Source organism: Lasiodiplodia theobromae (assembly GCF_012971845.1).
Source record: "Lasiodiplodia theobromae strain AM2As chromosome Unknown scaffold_1, whole genome shotgun sequence".
Taxonomy (NCBI): domain Eukaryota; kingdom Fungi; phylum Ascomycota; class Dothideomycetes; order Botryosphaeriales; family Botryosphaeriaceae; genus Lasiodiplodia; species Lasiodiplodia theobromae.
Genome location: NW_023336399.1, coordinates 148,540 through 165,028, shown reverse-complemented (window position 1 = coordinate 165,028; position 16,489 = coordinate 148,540). Strand labels below are relative to the sequence as shown.

Genomic DNA, 16,489 nt, shown 5'->3' with positions numbered 1-16,489 from the left:
TTTTCTTGTCTGGTTATGGTATGAAGGCGGTTTGTCATAGTGTAAGAAGCGTTTGAATTGAAATTCGAATTTTGTGGTATTTGATGCTCAAAAAGGAACTATGCTCAGCAGCAGATAAAGTACGGGTCTGTGAATGTTTCCTTCTATCTTGATTCCATTCGCTATGCTCTGAAGCTTGCTATATTCCCGCTTACCATCTCGCCGGATGTTGGCATATATTTGTGAATGATTGAAATCACCTTCTGTTTCATGTTCTTGGTTGCATATTTACAGTATTCTGTTCCTGCCGAGAAACTACCAAAAGGAATGCGAATTAAAAAGGTTGGATTTATTTCTGTCTGAAGTTCGCTACAGCCGTCCTACAGGGGAAATTTGACGCCGGAAGCTGGTATTGAAAGCTGCATGCGACAGGAGCTGCAAAAACAATCCAGGCAAAAGACAACATCCATAAAAGACAGTTATTTTGGGCTCAAAAGGAAATGTTCATTCAATTCTCCTCTACTGCGCCATAAATATCCGAATATCATCATCCGAAAACTGCGGCTGCACATCCCCACAATCCAACAAGCCCAAATACCACGTAATATCCCTCCCATCCACCTCCCTCGCCGCAAAGCCGTTTCCGAGATAATAAAACCTGTTCCGGTCCGCGTACTTCAGCTCGTAGTCCTCCCAGCGCGGCGCCTTCATGCTCTCGAAGAAGTGCGTCCGCGACCCCGGCCACATCATGACCTCGCCGTCGACGGTGCCCTGCTTGAACCACGACCGGCACGGCGACGTCCACGCCGTGCGCGGCAGGAAGACGCGTCTGTGCTCGGCGAAGTCGGCCACCGCGGCTTCCGTCGGCGCGAAGGACGTCAGGTACTCGATCGACATCTTCTCTAGCATCTGGATGAAGTGCCGCGAGAGGACTTCGGTGATGGGCAGGAAGCTGCCGTGGCCGTAGGGGCCGAAGGGGCCGTTGAAGACTGGTGGCGGTCAGTTGGTGAGAGCGCGAGGGTGGTGGGTGGGTGGGCTGATGTACGTACTCAGGTAGTTGGGGAAGTGCGGGACGGATATGGATAAGTAGGTGTTGGGGATGTCCTTCCACTCTTCGCTGAGACTGCGGCCGCCGCGGCCGATGGTGGGGTACTTGGGCCGCCAGGACACGTCGAAGCCGGTGGCGCAGACGATGATGTCGAACTCGTGCTCGACGCCGTCGGCGGTTTTGATGCCTTTCTCGGTGATTTCATGGATGGATTGCGAGACGACGGTGACGTTGTCTTCGCAGAGCGCCTCGAGGTAGCCGTTTCCGGGAGTGGGCCTGCGGCAGCCGACTGCGAAGTCTGTTGGGACGATCATGTCTGCGATCTCTGGTTTGGCGCTGAGCTTGCGCCGCATCTCCTTCTCTGCGAACTGCGTCGCTGTTAGCTTCTGGACATACACGGTCACAGTGTGGAACTCACTGCTCTGGCATCGGCTTGTTCTTTTGAGCCGTTAATGATGAACTTGAAACGGGAGTTGAGCTCGGACTCGATGGTCTTCCTGTAAGTCAAGTACTTCTTCGGGTCCTTCCGAAGAACTTCCTTCTGCTCTTCCGTGTCTTGAACTTGTTAGCCACGCCAAAAGTATGAGGCGGATGCACTCACAGTTGAAGTTTGCTCCATCCTTCCCCGCGTACCTCTGACCAAAGCCAGCCGTGACCCAAGATGTGCTCCTGATAAAACACGACAGCGATTTCACAGCTATTCATGAAGATCAGCACACCGCCCGCAAAGCACCGCCACAACCCACTCACCAGGCTGGATATTCGGCACAATCTGCACGGCAGACGACCCGCCCCCAATAACGGCAACACGCTTGCCCGCCAAGTCAATCCGATCATCCCAAGCCGCACTATGCAGCATGGGGCCCTTGAACGTCTCCCGTCCCTTGATCGCGGGCCATTTCCACTTGCTGCAACACATCCGTCAGCATCTCTCCACGAACAGGGGGGGGACGGGATGACCCACTTCAACACCCCACTAGCATTGACCAGGACATGCGCCTTATCCTCAATCACATCGTCCGCATCCGCGCCGCGCTGGACCCGCACGCGCCACTGCTGCTCGCCCTCATCCCACGCCGCGCCGACGACCGTGTGGCTCAGCCGCACGTACTTCAGCAGCCCATAATCCTCCGCGACCTTCTTAAAATACGCTAGGATCTCCGGGGCTCGCGAGTAACTGCCCCGCGTGTGTCAGCCCCTGCGTCAGCCACACCTGGGGGAAAAAAAACATACTACGACGACCACTCCGCCGACGGCGCCCACGAATACTGGTACAGCACGGACGGAATGTCGCACGCGCAGCCCGGGTACTTGTTCTCGAACCACGTCCCGCCTATCTCGGCGTTTTTCTCGTAGCACACCAGGTCGACGTCTAGAGACGGGGACGTGTCGATGTCGTGGGCGAAGTTGAGCGCGCTGGCGCCGGCGCCGATGACGATGACGCGCAGTTTGCGGCCCGTGCGGCTGGGTTGCTCGAGGACGGTGTAGGGGGTGGAGCGGGGAGCGAACGAGGAGGGGGCGGAGGTGGCGGTGGCGGTGCCATTTGGGACGGCGGGCTTGGTCTTGATGGGTTCGGGAGGGATGGTTTCGACTGCGGCGGGGGGCATGGTGGACAACGGAGGTGGAGTGTGAGGGCGGACGGTTTTGGGAGGAGGTGGACAAAAAATGCGAAAGGATCGCTATGGATTACTGCAAAACCAAGAGCTCCGCCCGCTGCAGACCAGCTGCTTATACGTGCTACTTCAAGGATCTCCATTGTCGGGCCACAGGCATTGCAACCAGCGCACGCGATCGAGCATGTGGTGTGGTGGTGGTGGTTGTGTGGAGGGGCGGCGGCGGCGATCCTCCACATGGTGGAGCTCGACCGTCCGCTCGGCTGGATGCGAGCGGAGCCGAGATGCCGCAACGGGCCTGCCGGCGGGCGCCCGGGAACAGACCATCTACCCCGCACCGTCTAGTTGTGCACGGCAGCGGTCGCCGATCTGATTAGGCCGATGGAGGGACGGCGTTGGTGTGCTGCGGTGTGGTCTTGATGCAATTGGTGGTGGAGTGGTTTAGCATATAGGGAATATGTTGGGCTGTTTCCGGCTGTCTCTCCTCTTTCAGATCTTGGCCCCAACTTCCGCTATTCTTCTGTTTTCCTGTTGCAGTGCTGGGTTGTCGCGCGAACCATGCCTTCGTTAGAAACACCAAAGAAGATCCGCATCTCTATCGGTAAGACTGAACCCCCGTCACACAAGCGAGAAGTATCCCAGCTGATTTTGCCAACAAGACCGCGGCGGCACCTTTACCGACTGCGTTGCTTCTGTGCCGGGCAGGGAAGACATCGTGATCAAGTTGCTCTCGGTTGACCCGGAGAACTACAAGGATGCTCCCTCGGAAGCCATCAGACGAGTGCTCGAGCTCGCAACGGGAAAGAGCTTTCCCAAGGGCCAGAAGATCTCGCTGGCGGACGTCGGTATGTGCAGCTTCATAATTGTTTTTCAACAGAAGCGGTAGCTAACTCGGGCCAAAGAATCCATAAAGATGGGCACAACCGTGGCCACCAACGCGCTGCTGGAGAGGAATGGCGAGCGTACCGTGTTCTGCGTGTCTGAAGGCCTCAAGGACCTGCTACACATCGGAAACCAGTCAAGACCCCGCCTCTTCGATCTGGCAATCAACAGGCCCGAAGTTCTCTACTCGGACGTCATTGAAGTTTCGGAGAGAGTGACTCTGGAGGATTGGACAGAACGGAGGGACAGCGCGCAGATCGATACCACCGGACTCATTCAAGGCGTGACCGGGGAGTGGCTGCGGGTGTTGAAGCCTCTTGGTTGGTGCTGCCTTTGCCATGGGAGGGAATTACCAGCTGACAAACGCTAGATGTTACCAAGATCCGGGAAGACCTGCGCGCGGCGTACGAGCAGGGCTACCGCTCCGTGGCAGTGTGCCTCATGCACTCATACACATTCCCCGACCACGAAAGGGTGATTGGCGAGATTGCGGAAGAGATTGGCTTCAGCCAGATCTCGCTGTCGTCCGTGGCAGCGCCGTCGATCAAGATTGTCCCGAGAGGGCACGCAGCCGTTGCAGATGCTTACCTGACGCCCGAAATCAAGAAGTACATAGATGGGTTTGTGTCAGGGTTCGAAGATCTGGAGAACTGCGATTGCCGGTGCGAGTTCATGCAGAGTGACGGTGGACTGGTTGAGTTCAAGAGGTACGCAAGACTGGCACAAAAGCGAGATAAGTTGCTTACAGAACATATAGATTATCAGGCTTGCGGGCAGTACTATCAGGCCCGGCAGGTGGAGTCGTCGGTTACGCACGAACTTGCTACGACGAGACTGACAAGACTCCGTTGATCGGCTTCGACATGGGAGGTACGAGCACCGACGTTTCCCGATTCGCAGGCGAGCTGGAGCATGTGTTTGAAACCACGACTGCTGGTGTAATCATCTCGACTCCCCAGCTGGATATCAACACGGTGGCGGCCGGAGGTGGAAGCATTCTGTCCTGGAGGAACGGCCTTTTCAACGTCGGGCCCGAGAGTGCAAGCAGTCATCCCGGCCCAGCATGCTACCGGAAAGGAGGACCCCTCACCATCACTGATGCGAACCTGGTCCTTGGAAGGATCAACCCCGGTAAGACACGCACAAACTTCAGGTTCATCTCCCAGCTGATGTTTTCTTGCAGACTCCTTCCCCCACATCTTCGGACCCAATGCAGACGAGCCGCTCGACATTTCAGCAAGCCGCAAGCTCTTCGACGAGATGACGGCCAAAATCAACAGCGAAGTAGACGTCAAGTTGACAATGGAGGAAGTCGCCGCAGGCTTCCTCAGCGTCGCCAACGAATCCATGTGCCGCCCAATCCGCATCCTCACCGAAGCCAAAGGCCACGACAGCAGCCTGCACAACCTCGCCTCCTTCGGCGGCGCAGGCGGACAACACGCGTGCGCGCTCGCCGCCGCGCTGGGCATCCGGCGCGTGTTGATCCACAAGTACTCGTCCATCCTGTCGGCGTACGGCATGGCGCTCGCCGACGTCGTGCACGAGGAAAGGCAACCCGCCGCGCTGCAGTACAGCGCCGCGACGATGCCTGCCATCTCCGAGGCGCTCGAGCGGCTGGCGACGAAGGCTGAGGACGTGCTGATCGGGCAGAGCATCGCGCCGGCGCGGATAGCGACGGAAAGGTATCTGAGTCTGCGGTTTCATGGGAGTGATACCGCGATTATGGTTCAGCAGCGGGAGGGCGGGGATACGCTGAAGGCGTTCAAGGACGCGCATCAGCAGGAGTTTGGCTTCATTCCTGAGGGCCGGGCTGTCATCGTCGACGATTTCCGCGTAAGGTCGATCGGCAAGAGCCCGATTGAGCTGTCGTCGTCGTCGACAACCGGCAAGGCGGTGGCGGGCAGCCAGACGGCAGCACCAGCACCAGCAGCGACGAGCCTGCGACCCGTCTACTTCGAGCAGCGCGGCTGGGTCGACACGCCCATATACCGTCTTTCAGACCTCGACGCCGGCAGCACCGTCGCGGGCCCCGCCCTCATCCTCGACAACACGCAAACCATCGTCGTCACGCCCGCCGCCACCGCCACCGCCGGCGCCGACAAAATCACCATCGACCTGCACTCCAGCGAGAAGTCCCGCATCTCCAGCACACAGGCCGACCCGGTCCAGCTCTCCATCTTCGCGCACCGCTTCATGGGCGTGGCGGAGCAGATGGGCCGCGCGCTGCAGCGCACCAGCGTGTCGACCAACATCAAGGAGCGCCTCGACTTCAGCTGCACCGTCTTCTCGCCCGACGGCGGGCTCGTCGCCAACGCGCCGCACGTCCCCGCCATGATCGGCAGCATGGCGTACGCCGTCAAATGGCAGATCGAGCGCTGGGGGAGTGACTTGGCGCCGGGGGATGTGATTTTGTCGAATAGCCCCATCGCGGGCGGCACGCATCTGCCGGATTTGACGGTTATTACCCCCGTGTTTGATAGCAGCGGCGAGAAGATCATCTTCTGGACGGCGTCGCGCGGACACCATGCGGATGTCGGCGGCGTGCTGCCGGGCTCGATGCCGCCGAATTCGCGGGAGCTGTGGGAGGAGGGCGCTGTGATTGAGGCGTTCAAGGTCGTGCAGGGCGGGCAGTTCAAGGAGGAGGAGCTGACGGCGCTGCTCATGGCGCCCGGGAAGATTGAGGGCTCGAGCGGGACGAGGTGTTTGAAGGATAACATCTCGGACATCAAGGCGCAGGTGGCGGCGAACCACCGCGGCGCGCAGCTCATCCGCGCGCTGTACGACGACTATGGAAGAGATGTGGTCAACTTCTACATGGGCGAGGTGCAGGGCGCGGCGGAGCTGGCCGTGCGCGAGCTGCTGAAGGACGTGTATAGGAAGTTTGAGGGGAAGAGCCTCGAGGCGACGGACTATATGGATGACGGGACGCCGATTAAGCTCAAGGTCACGATCGACGGCGAGACGGGCGACGCTGTGTTCGACTTCACCGGCACCGGGCCGGAAGCCTACGGTAAGAGCTTACCCTCTCCCTCCCCTTCACCCACCCCCTGACCCCCACTCACTGACGTCCTCCCCCCAAACAGGCAACTGGAACGCCCCCATCGCCATCACCCACTCCGCCATCATCTTCTCCCTCCGCTGCTTCGTCACCCACGACATCCCCCTCAACCAAGGCTGCATCCGACCCATCACCGTCGCCGTCCCCGACGCGTGCCTGCTCAAACCCGGCCCCGAAGCCGCCTGCTGCGCCGGCAACGTCCTCACCTCGCAGCGCATCGTCGATGTCATCTTCCGCGCCTTCGCCGCGTGCGCCGCGTCGCAGGGCTGCATGAACAACCTCACCTTCGGCATCGACAACGACCCGGAGCGCGGGTTCGGCTACTACGAGACGATTTGCGGCGGCAGTGGGGCCGGCCCCTGGGGGGATGGGACGAGCGGCGTGCATACGAATATGACGAATACAAGGATTACGGATCCGGAGGTGTTGGAGAGGAGGTATCCGGTTGTGTTGAGAAGGTTTTGTTTGAGGGGGGGGAGTGGGGGGGTGGGCGAGTATAATGGGGGTGATGGGATTGTGAGGGATGTGGAGTTTTCGGTGCCGATGAAGGTGTCGATTTTGAGTGAGAGGAGGGTTGTGGCGCCGTATGGGTTGCATGGGGGGAGCGAGGGGGAGAGGGGCCAGAATTTGTGGGTTAAGGCGAGTGGGCGTGTGATTAATCTGGGTGGTAAGAATACTGCTAGTATGGGGAAGGGGGACAGGATTGTCATTCAGACGCCTGGCGGTGGTGGATGGGGCTCTCCTGCGGCGAGGAAGGCGAAGGTTCCGCATGGCAATGGATGCGGTCGGGAGTTTGTCGGGGTCGGGAATGGGAGTGTGGATATCATTTCCAGTATGGGACAGTCAGCGTAATTGCTCTTTCATGATTGTTCTTTTAGAAGGTACGATGCTCGTTAGAGAAAAGAATGTAGGCCTATTCACTTTGAGCTCTATGGCTAACGACTAATTTTTTTCAGCTTTTCCGTTCGCCCACAACACATGGATTTTTCTTTTGTTCTGCTACTATAAAATAGGCATTATCCTCCTACAATTTACCATGTCGTGAAAGTAGCTGTGAAAGATTTATCGTGATTTAATACGGCCAGTCAATAAGTTTCTATTGGTAACATATATAGAGTAATAATCATAGCGCATAGCATTGGCGTTTGTGGATGTGCCTTAGAAGTTGAAGTTTAGTAACTCTACTGGTACTGTTTTCAGAACTTACCAAACTCGGATTTGAACAGGTAATTTTTGGAAATTACTAGATCTTTCGGGTTTACTGCATAACCGGAAGTGGACGTTATCGGAATTTTTCCTGTTCTTTATGTTCTAGATGGCTTTAGTGTTTGTATGGTATATAAAAAGGCGTATAAGGTAGAAATAGTGAAGTAGAGATGGCTGGAGGTGGTGGAGGAGTTTAACGGGTGTATAATGGGGTAGTTGGCTGCTGGATTAAAAGGAGGAGCAGTTTGCAGTTCCCTGCTTATTAGTGTTAGATGTTTGAAATTGAAACGTAATTTAAACCTCGAACTGGTATTAACAAACAAGAAGAAGCTTTGGCCAATCACTTCGATGTATACGCTTGCGTAGGCATTTCCAACAAATATCCGCACAAGAGGGTACAATCACAACCCGTCTTTCCCCCTGCTGCCCACCGAAACCTGCTGCAGACAATCGTGCAATCCAATTTTCTTGAGCTCTGAATACCATAGCCCCGTCTGGCTCGTCCAAAAACTCATCCCAATTGTCAATAGCGGTTGCATATGGAAAGTTACTGACGTCGCGATCATCACCCGTATGGTGGCAATCAAATGGCAAATCAACGCAGGTCCACTTCTTCATCGCCTTCAAGATGTTGAGGTCACCGATCCAAGTCCCACTGTGATCATTGACACGAATTATGGCCTCCATGAATACGAGGTCCATGTCATAAGCGCCAAGATTGCCGGTGTCAATCGGTAACTTGAAGTTGGTGAAACCAAGTTGCAGTGAAGTGCCATGGAAGGAATCCAATAGCTCGCCATCGAATGGTTCGTGTCCAATCACTTTCCAGTCTGCGTCATGGGAGCTCTTCACCAGCGGATCGTCTGGCGTCGTCAACAAGGCTATACCTGCCCTGCCAATATTGCCCCGCAAACAACGGACTCGAGCGCTCGAACTGGTGGCACTCTCGAAAGGGTCCAGAAGAATAGGGGCAGAAACAAATATGGAGTCTCCAGAACATACGGCCACCACCCGATCGAAGGTTGGCGGGTCAACATCGGCCTGCCCGGTTTCCATATACACCAGCAACGCGAATCGTAGCTCCCTGCTGAGTGAAAAGGGAATGATACTACCTTTGAGGTCTCTATCGGCGTCTACGTTGCTGGTGACACTCGATTGGTATGTCTTAGCCCACTTGAGGTCGTATAGAGGCCGATAGATAGCCTTCAGCGCGATCGTTGAGTTGGCGAGATCAGAATATGTTTCCACAACTGCAGCAAATGCTCTGATAGACTCGGGTTTCACCGACCCTATCCCAGACGCACACGCAAAGGAATCGACCAAAGATTCTAGGGGGAAAACATGGTTGGAAAGTGCCCATTCCACATCGTCTAATGCCGCTACATCGACATCAGTTTGGTGGTCGGGAAACCGGTTGAAGTTTGGATTAACATAGATGCCGCAGTCGCCGTGTATACCGGCAACAAAAGTGAAGTCGTAAGGCTGGAGTTCGATTTCGTGGTCAACGTAGTCAGTCATGGGTTCGAGGATGTCCGATTCCGGGAATCCGTAGGCTTCGGGCTCGAAGCTCAGCTCATTTTCAGGTGAGATTAGGCCAGAACCTCCCAGGTCTATGGGAAATCCTGGATGTTTCCATTCCGGCCTAGATGCGGAGATATATGAGGAGGACGCTAGAGTTCGAGCTGAATGGTCCTCCAGAAACTCTGCGAATTGCAAGCTGAGATCATCGGGGGCCATTCCTCCTCTGACACCAGGTAGACTTTCCTTGAGACCCGCGAAATATTCTTCACCAAGACGTTTCTGCTCTTCATTCGAATAGTATATCCAGCGCGCATGTCTCTCGCGCGAGACCGGGTGTCCGGCTGAGTTCCGTTTCAACGAGTCTTTCTGTTGCGCAACGACGGTGGTGTACACGAAGTGAGAACTTCGAGGGGCTTTGCTTCCTCTCCGTCCAACTGGACCATGGTTGATCCCTTTGAAACGATACACTATACACATAACTTCAGGATCGATCTGCTCGGCTACCGCCAACCCGAGAGCCACCCGGCGCATGAACTCCAATTTGTCTTCAGTATGACCCGTATTGCCAAGGAATGTTGGTATATGATTCAGGCCGAAGACTGTCGGAATTCCCTGCAGCAAGTGGCTCGCTCTACGTTTCCCTAGGGAGACAAGGCGTTGGTATACTCGCCGGTCCTCATTGATCGAATTGAGAAGGCGATTGGCAGCTTGACCAAGGAGTCTGACCCAAATTGTTTGTCGAGATGGCTGTGGAACTGAAGAGAGCTGGGATCCTACTTGAGCCACGATTCGCGCCAGTCGTTGTGTTTGCGTACTGTCTTCATCCCAAGATCCCAACAGGGAGCCTAAAGAAACCAGCAAAAATTCGTCCAGGCTCAATCGCTCCGAATCATCACACATGAAGCGTGTAGCTGTGTACGGTCCGCCATAATATCGAAAGTGTGAAAGCGGCAGAGACCAAACAGGGCCGGTTTCATCCTGAGCTGGGGAACCCTCAACGCCGATCGATAGGACACCAGCTTCGGGAACGAGTGGGTCGTTCTGGCGAATTTTGCGGTCTCCAAAAATCTGGTATTTCCGGTAAGTTGAAGGCTCAGTATTTGAAGACAAAACTTACCCAAAGATTGGGATAAATGTGCCAGCTCGCAAGACCTAGAAGCAGATCACCACCCTGCACACTCTGAGGTTCCCCCTGAAGAAGCCGCTCCATAAGCGTCAGTGCAGTCTTCCAGGCACCAATCACACTGTCATATGTGCCTTTATCACCTGAATGGACAGGGATATTGATGTTTCTGACAATAAGCATCAACTGTTTCTGCTGGGCTCGCTTCGCTTCATCCGCGGTTCGTAGCCAGGATCGAGCACTGATGTCCCATTCTGCCAACTGATCTCGCGACAGGCTGACTTTCGCGGCGGCAAGTGTAGCAAAGTGCAAGGGTTCGTTATCGGCTGAAGCGAGGATTTCGCTTTTCCTGTTCTCTACAAGCTCATACCAGATGGAAATCGCCTCAGGAGCCGGGAACATGCGTGCAAGCATGCAAGCCAGCAGATGCACGGCGATAGCGCCTTCGCCAGATGTTGCAGCAGCCCAGATGCTGGTTCCATCAATGCCGATGTGTTCGGCGAAGATCCCATCGGATGGAGAAGCAGGAGGATTCACGGCGCGATTCTCTGCAATCTCGGATGCGCGTGTGCCGTATTGCCGGATAAGTATCGGCGTTGGAGGGAGAATATCTTTGAACAGCGCGCCAAGCTTACGGGCCGTGATATGGCTGGATCCATCTTCGGCAACTTCTCTCCTTTTCGTTGTAAGAGCTGCGCCTAGTCCGCGGAATTCGACTGGTGCGTCCAGCTGTATTATCTACTCAGTATTTGAGGATTCGTCACGCATTACGAACTTACTTTGACAAGTGAGAAATCGAAATTCAGATTCGCTAGAGCTATGGTCGCCTCCTGACTTCCATGTACGAGTGCGCCGATAATCTTTCCAACTGCAGACATTGCAGCGGCGGAAAGGAAGCCACGAAAAAGCGAAAAAGAAGAGTGGAGATGGGAAGGCTGAACCGGTTAAGCAAGGGAACGATTTATCAGCTGGCAAGGCTCTACTTTATGAGCGGGGCTGTAAGGCGCAGCAATCGACTGATGGGGCTCTTGTTTCAGCCTTGCACGAAGCTGAAAGCTGAGTGAGGTGGGCGAATCTTGGCGGTGACTGAGCGCCCAACCAACAAGCGCCCAGTTTACTGCGCCTCGCTCGATTGAGAAATTTATCAACACATGACTGTGGAGCGCAATCGCAGAGCAAGGCTGAGAGATTTTATTGGTAGACAAAGTTGCCAGCAGTTGGGACCCGCCATATCAGCCTATCACAACGCATAATGAGTAGATAAGATGCGACAGGCTCATGATTATCGTGAAATGTGTGTAAATTGGGCTGGTGTGTGAGAGGGAGGATGGACTAGGGTGAGTCCCTATCCCCTTCCGAGGACTAGGCTTTTTGTCACGTGATATACAGCAAGGATATCATCGGTGCGTGGGGTGGGGGACGAGATATTCAGGCGAGAAATCGCAACGAAGCTCCACAAAAGTGCTGTTCTATGGAGTGAATTACCGCTAGCTATACTGGGTTGAGAAAGAGCTTGCAAATACAGGTGTAAGTATCGGGGATACATACGAGGAGGGCTGCGGATAGTAGCGGCGAGGAAGTCTACTGCAGATGGTCTCTTTCTAAATCGCAGATAGTCACATACATGACAACCCTTTTGATTCGACTAAGAGGAGCTCGAAATTTCACCCGAAGCGCTTCCGAATTTCTACCCCAGCTACGCTACGACGTCGCATCTTTGGCACCTCTCCTCCTCTTCGTTAAGGCGAACATTTGAAGTCACACTAGCGTAAGATCTAGTTGTAAGGTTTAGAAAGAAAAAAATAAGGGGGGGGGGGGATAGAATCAGAGTCGTCTAAAGAGATCTACTGTCAAAAGGCTTTCCCTCCTTTACAAGCCTTGGAGAACACCCGGATCAACTAAGTAAATCGTAGTGGCGAAAAGAAAGCAAGAAACACCGTGGTGTTAAGCGCCGACCAATGCGGTGTCTTTTTTGGGAGACTTTTCTCGAAAAGTCTTCCAAACTGCGATCGCAGGCTCTCCGTTCCACGCCATGTCTGCTGGAACTCTCTCCCACTACTTCATGCAAGACCAGCTCCTGAGTAATACCTCGCGGCAATATACAGAAGGCTCTTATATCACCACGGAAGACATCGTAGCTACCTCTTGAGCGCTGACCCACAAGTCTCTGTACGGTTTTTACAACGCAAGGGCTCCCTTTTCTGGTAGCGATGAGAGTCCGACAAGTGCTCCCGAGGTCGGCGTTGAAGGCGGAAATGCAGACAACGAGAGTCATGGCGCCGTGGCGCAGTGGGGTGATATCTCGCGTCTGTAGTGAATGGCATGCGCCTGTTTCACGCTATCTCATCTGCGAGATGGTAGTTGATAGGTTTCATGTTGAAGTATATTCGCATTGCTTGTAACGTGCAGACTTTTCGACTTCAGGTTTCCGCAGAGCTCCATCGCGATGAGCTTTTCTACTTGGTATTGAGGACTCTTTTCTGCGGCTGCACGATAGGCGGACTCCTATTGCTAGACTCAAGTAGGCACTATCTTCCAGTATCTCACCGCCGTTACCGCAGCACCGATATGAGTCGAGCGAAGTGCGCCCAAGACTTCGTATAATTTTAGCAACCCAAGCTACCCGCTGCAGGGCTGCTACTTGGCAAGCCACCACTATAGCCTTACCGGTAATACTATAAGGCGTTCCGTCGCGGGGTAAGGGCACGGTCTTGAGGCTGACTCGTCAGCCGAAAAATAACGTTAAGCCAGCGCAGATCAGGGATTAGCGGACCCATTCTTTTGCTATTGCTGAACCGCCCAGAGACTACCGGCGGCACTAATGACTGACATCAGGAGACACGGGGCTGGGTGACTTCATTCGAAATGACTTACTTAGTAGCAGCCCTACGGCTATCAATCCCGCTAAGGCTGAAGGTTTCCCCTTGTGTTTCATCAGAACTATGGCACACCAGACCAAACAATGGGAGGGAATATCTGGTGAATTCCATGATGTTCGCCTCCTTTTCTTTGTTGTTTGCTGTTTGTCAGCGACAGCGTCCATAGTCTACGCTACTCGTAAATCCTCTACGAATTATCTTGTGCACCATCTTTACAACGGTCATGCACGATCCAGCACTTTAATTTGTAGATGATTGAGGAGTGTACATGTAGTTTCTGTACCACAGAAGGAAAGAAGCGGACGAGAAACGACGTGTTCAAACAAATGGTATTTTCTTCAAATTCTACAAGAATAGACAACTCAATCCCTCCCCGTTGCTGCATCTCCCACTTAAAAGGGGCAGTTGTTGGGGTCCTCGCACGCGTTCCTGCCCTTGGGGCAAGGCTTGCCCCATCCAGTCCTGGTGTCGCAGCAGTCGGCGTCCTGAACGTCCGATGATTAGCATTCTTCCACGGAAGGTTGATGAGGGCAGCTCTTACGCATTTGCTGCGGGGAATGCCCATGTTGACGCAGAAGTTTTTCCTCTCATTAGGGTCGCGGCAGGCCTGGCTCTTGGCTTGACGGAAGCAAGCATCCATGCCGTTCTTACCGCCCCAGCAGCAGTTGGGGTCGGTGCTGTCGACTTGCATCGTGCACTGTTCAGACACCTTCAGTCAGCAAAGGCATCGGTGTGATGATGAGAGGGATTGACTAACGGCAGCGGAGGCGCTAGCCACGAAGGCGAAGGCGATGATGGCGCTGGTGAACTTCATTTTCGCTGAGTAGTGAAGTGGAACGAGTGTTCGTGATTGACAAGTGTTGAGAACGAGAGAATGTGTTTGCTGATGAATTCCAGAGGACGACAGAAGGTAACAATTTTATACTTGAATCGACGCTGCGCCGAGACTCACGTGTGGTTGATTCAGAGCCTGACTATATCAGCCCAGGTGTTTTGACTTGAGGCTACCTATACGAGCTATGCTTATTTACTTAATCGCAAGTACGGTCACTAGCGCAAGATCTGACATAGATGGCTATCCATCTAAGAGCAAAACGGAAAGGGACAATGATTTAGTAACGCTTCTAGCGTAAAGTATGTTGGCGATCCGAGTGTTGGTAATACGACGAGTCGGACCGAGTTCTCGGCTTCCAGAAGGCCATCGAAGGGATTTCACCACCAACGGACACATTTAAAAGCGGCCGCACCACACGGGAAATCCGAACGCTCATCATTCCCATTTTCGATGTGGAGAGAAAAAGGTAAACCTTCTTTGATCAATACTAGGGCGTCGTTATAGCATCGCGGAAAGTCAGTGTTGATTTCCGTGAGGCGGTGTTGGATGCGCCCAGTGGCGTCTTGGCAGTCAGGCCTCCTGATATTCTTCCTCTTATGGATGCGGAGTTGCGGAGGGCGGTATCAGGTGTGAATACAGTTTGTCCTTCACCTGTATGAGCCTAGCGAGTTGGGTGATTACTGGAGGGCTGTATGGCCCGATACGAGCGGCTATCGTTTTACAGGAGAATCGGGAGGATTCCATGGACCATTCTGCGCACCGCTCTCAGCTCCGTTAGCGCCATATCGACGTAAGGCATCGTTTTTAAACTCTCAGCCATACTCCTCCCGCCAGATTTACTTCTTGTCGATCTGGGCGCGCCAAGGATCGACGCCGTCTCCGACCGCAGCCGTTGACTCGTCTTTAATGTCCATGACTTTGTGGAGTGATTAAGTAGAACATCAGTAGATATAAATAAGGGCCTTTGAGAATACTCCATCACACCATCGCAACCAACACATTCTCTTCAAACAATCTCCACTCATTCCAACGCAAACATGCAACTCACCGCTCTCTTCACTTTCCTCCTCCTTGGAGCTGCTTCCGCCAACCCCGTCCTCGAGGCTCGCCAGAAGGATGGCGAGGTACGTTTGCAACTCTTCGGCCATTCCCTTCCGCAATGTCTAATTTGATCCCAGTGCACTGAGAAGTACAACTGCTGTTACTCGTCGAGGGATGCATGCAACAGGCAGCTTGGTGGTTGGGCCAACTTCCTGACTGCCCAGATGTACTGCCCTCTGCACAAGTACTGCATCGACTACGGTATCACCCGCAAGCAATGCGTAAGTCAACTCCGATCATCTCTTCAAGCCGATACTAACACAGCTTCAGAACGCCGACTGCTGCGACATCAAGACCGGTTGGGGTCGTGGCTGCCCCGGCAAATAAGGGAGAAATCCTAGCTTGTCGTGGATGTGGGACGGTGGAACGGCGTGGATTAATCATGGTATCTTTTCTGGTAGCGATGGACATCAGTGGCATGCCCACGTTGCGTGGCATATGTAGAGCTGGCAATCATATGAACTTCGCAAGCCGACACAAATTATGGTGCACCCAAATTGCAACAACGTGAACACTGCTGCAGCCCTTTGTGAATCTGGACCGTAGTTCATTGAAACCATAATAAATTGATTCTCTAAAGGGGCTCGCGACTATTAGTGACTATGTACACTCAAAGGTGGGACTAAGCCCAAACGGGCTATATTCCGGGTAAATATTATGTGAGGCTCTTCGTATTTCAACAGGGAGCGTTCGTTTAGCTCTAGAATTTCCTGACCACACGAAAACACGATCTTGAACAACTGCTGCTGGCTGCCTTTAGAGTAGTTGAGTATTGCGAAGTAGTATTAGAGGATGAAGCGAGCATGGGTCCATGTAGTATGCGGGAAGATCATTTTGTGGGGAAGAGGGTGCGCATTGTGCTGGTATGCCCGACGCTGAAACAAGCATCACAATTAGGCACAAATGCATTGAAGAATACGACCCGCCCGTAAACTTCCCGCATTAATAGGCTTTCCGCATACCTTCTTTCCCCTGCTAAGCGGTTGAAAGGACGTCGCTTAAGTTTCTACGTTTCATTGGTCGCTTCACTATAAATATACTTCCGGCACCGCACATCTTTTTCAAGCCGTCTTTAAAGTTAAGACCCTTGTGTTACTCTCCCTTATGTGCATCATTAATTCACGCATCATACGTCATCGCCGATTTCGTCAGCCAAAAAGCTCTGGCCAATTTCACCATCTCACGCATCGGGCGAAACAGGGTCCCAAGGCGGGGATGCGCCGCAACAACAGCGCTGGTGGGGT

General features: G+C 53.8%; 5 protein-coding genes across 5 annotated transcripts; 2 read left to right on the top strand and 3 right to left on the bottom strand.

The window, feature by feature from the left end:
- Positions 1-498: 498 nt before the first annotated feature.
- On the bottom strand, positions 499-2,634 carry LTHEOB_56 (Flavin-binding monooxygenase; the record flags this gene model as incomplete). The annotated part of the gene is made up of 7 exons (XM_035514762.1): positions 499-968; positions 1,029-1,395; positions 1,446-1,582; positions 1,629-1,724; positions 1,778-1,935; positions 1,992-2,204; positions 2,261-2,634. The coding sequence occupies 7 exons, from the start codon at positions 2,632-2,634 to the stop codon at positions 499-501; spliced, it is 1,815 nt and encodes a 604-aa protein (XP_035372058.1).
- A 564-nt stretch (positions 2,635-3,198) lies between these two features.
- On the top strand, positions 3,199-7,432 carry LTHEOB_55 (5-oxoprolinase (ATP-hydrolysing); the record flags this gene model as incomplete). Its single annotated transcript, XM_035514651.1, has 7 exons — positions 3,199-3,241; positions 3,300-3,485; positions 3,543-3,842; positions 3,893-4,229; positions 4,280-4,653; positions 4,706-6,532; positions 6,606-7,432. The coding sequence occupies 7 exons, from the start codon at positions 3,199-3,201 to the stop codon at positions 7,430-7,432; spliced, it is 3,894 nt and encodes a 1,297-aa protein (XP_035372057.1).
- Positions 7,433-8,187: 755 nt separating this feature from the next.
- On the bottom strand, positions 8,188-11,308 carry LTHEOB_54 (uncharacterized protein; the record flags this gene model as incomplete). The annotated part of the gene is made up of 7 exons (XM_035514540.1): positions 8,188-8,223; positions 8,270-8,673; positions 8,722-9,036; positions 9,091-9,906; positions 10,123-10,375; positions 10,425-11,159; positions 11,210-11,308. The coding sequence occupies 7 exons, from the start codon at positions 11,306-11,308 to the stop codon at positions 8,188-8,190; spliced, it is 2,658 nt and encodes an 885-aa protein (XP_035372056.1).
- Positions 11,309-13,701: 2,393 nt separating this feature from the next.
- Positions 13,702-14,123, bottom strand: LTHEOB_53 (Cytochrome p450; the record flags this gene model as incomplete). Its single annotated transcript, XM_035514429.1, has 3 exons — positions 13,702-13,794; positions 13,851-14,006; positions 14,067-14,123. The coding sequence occupies 3 exons, from the start codon at positions 14,121-14,123 to the stop codon at positions 13,702-13,704; spliced, it is 306 nt and encodes a 101-aa protein (XP_035372055.1).
- Positions 14,124-15,181: 1,058 nt separating this feature from the next.
- On the top strand, positions 15,182-15,572 carry LTHEOB_52 (Cytochrome p450; the record flags this gene model as incomplete). The annotated part of the gene is made up of 3 exons (XM_035514318.1): positions 15,182-15,268; positions 15,323-15,466; positions 15,516-15,572. The coding sequence occupies 3 exons, from the start codon at positions 15,182-15,184 to the stop codon at positions 15,570-15,572; spliced, it is 288 nt and encodes a 95-aa protein (XP_035372054.1).
- Between the last annotated feature and the right edge of the window lie 917 nt (positions 15,573-16,489).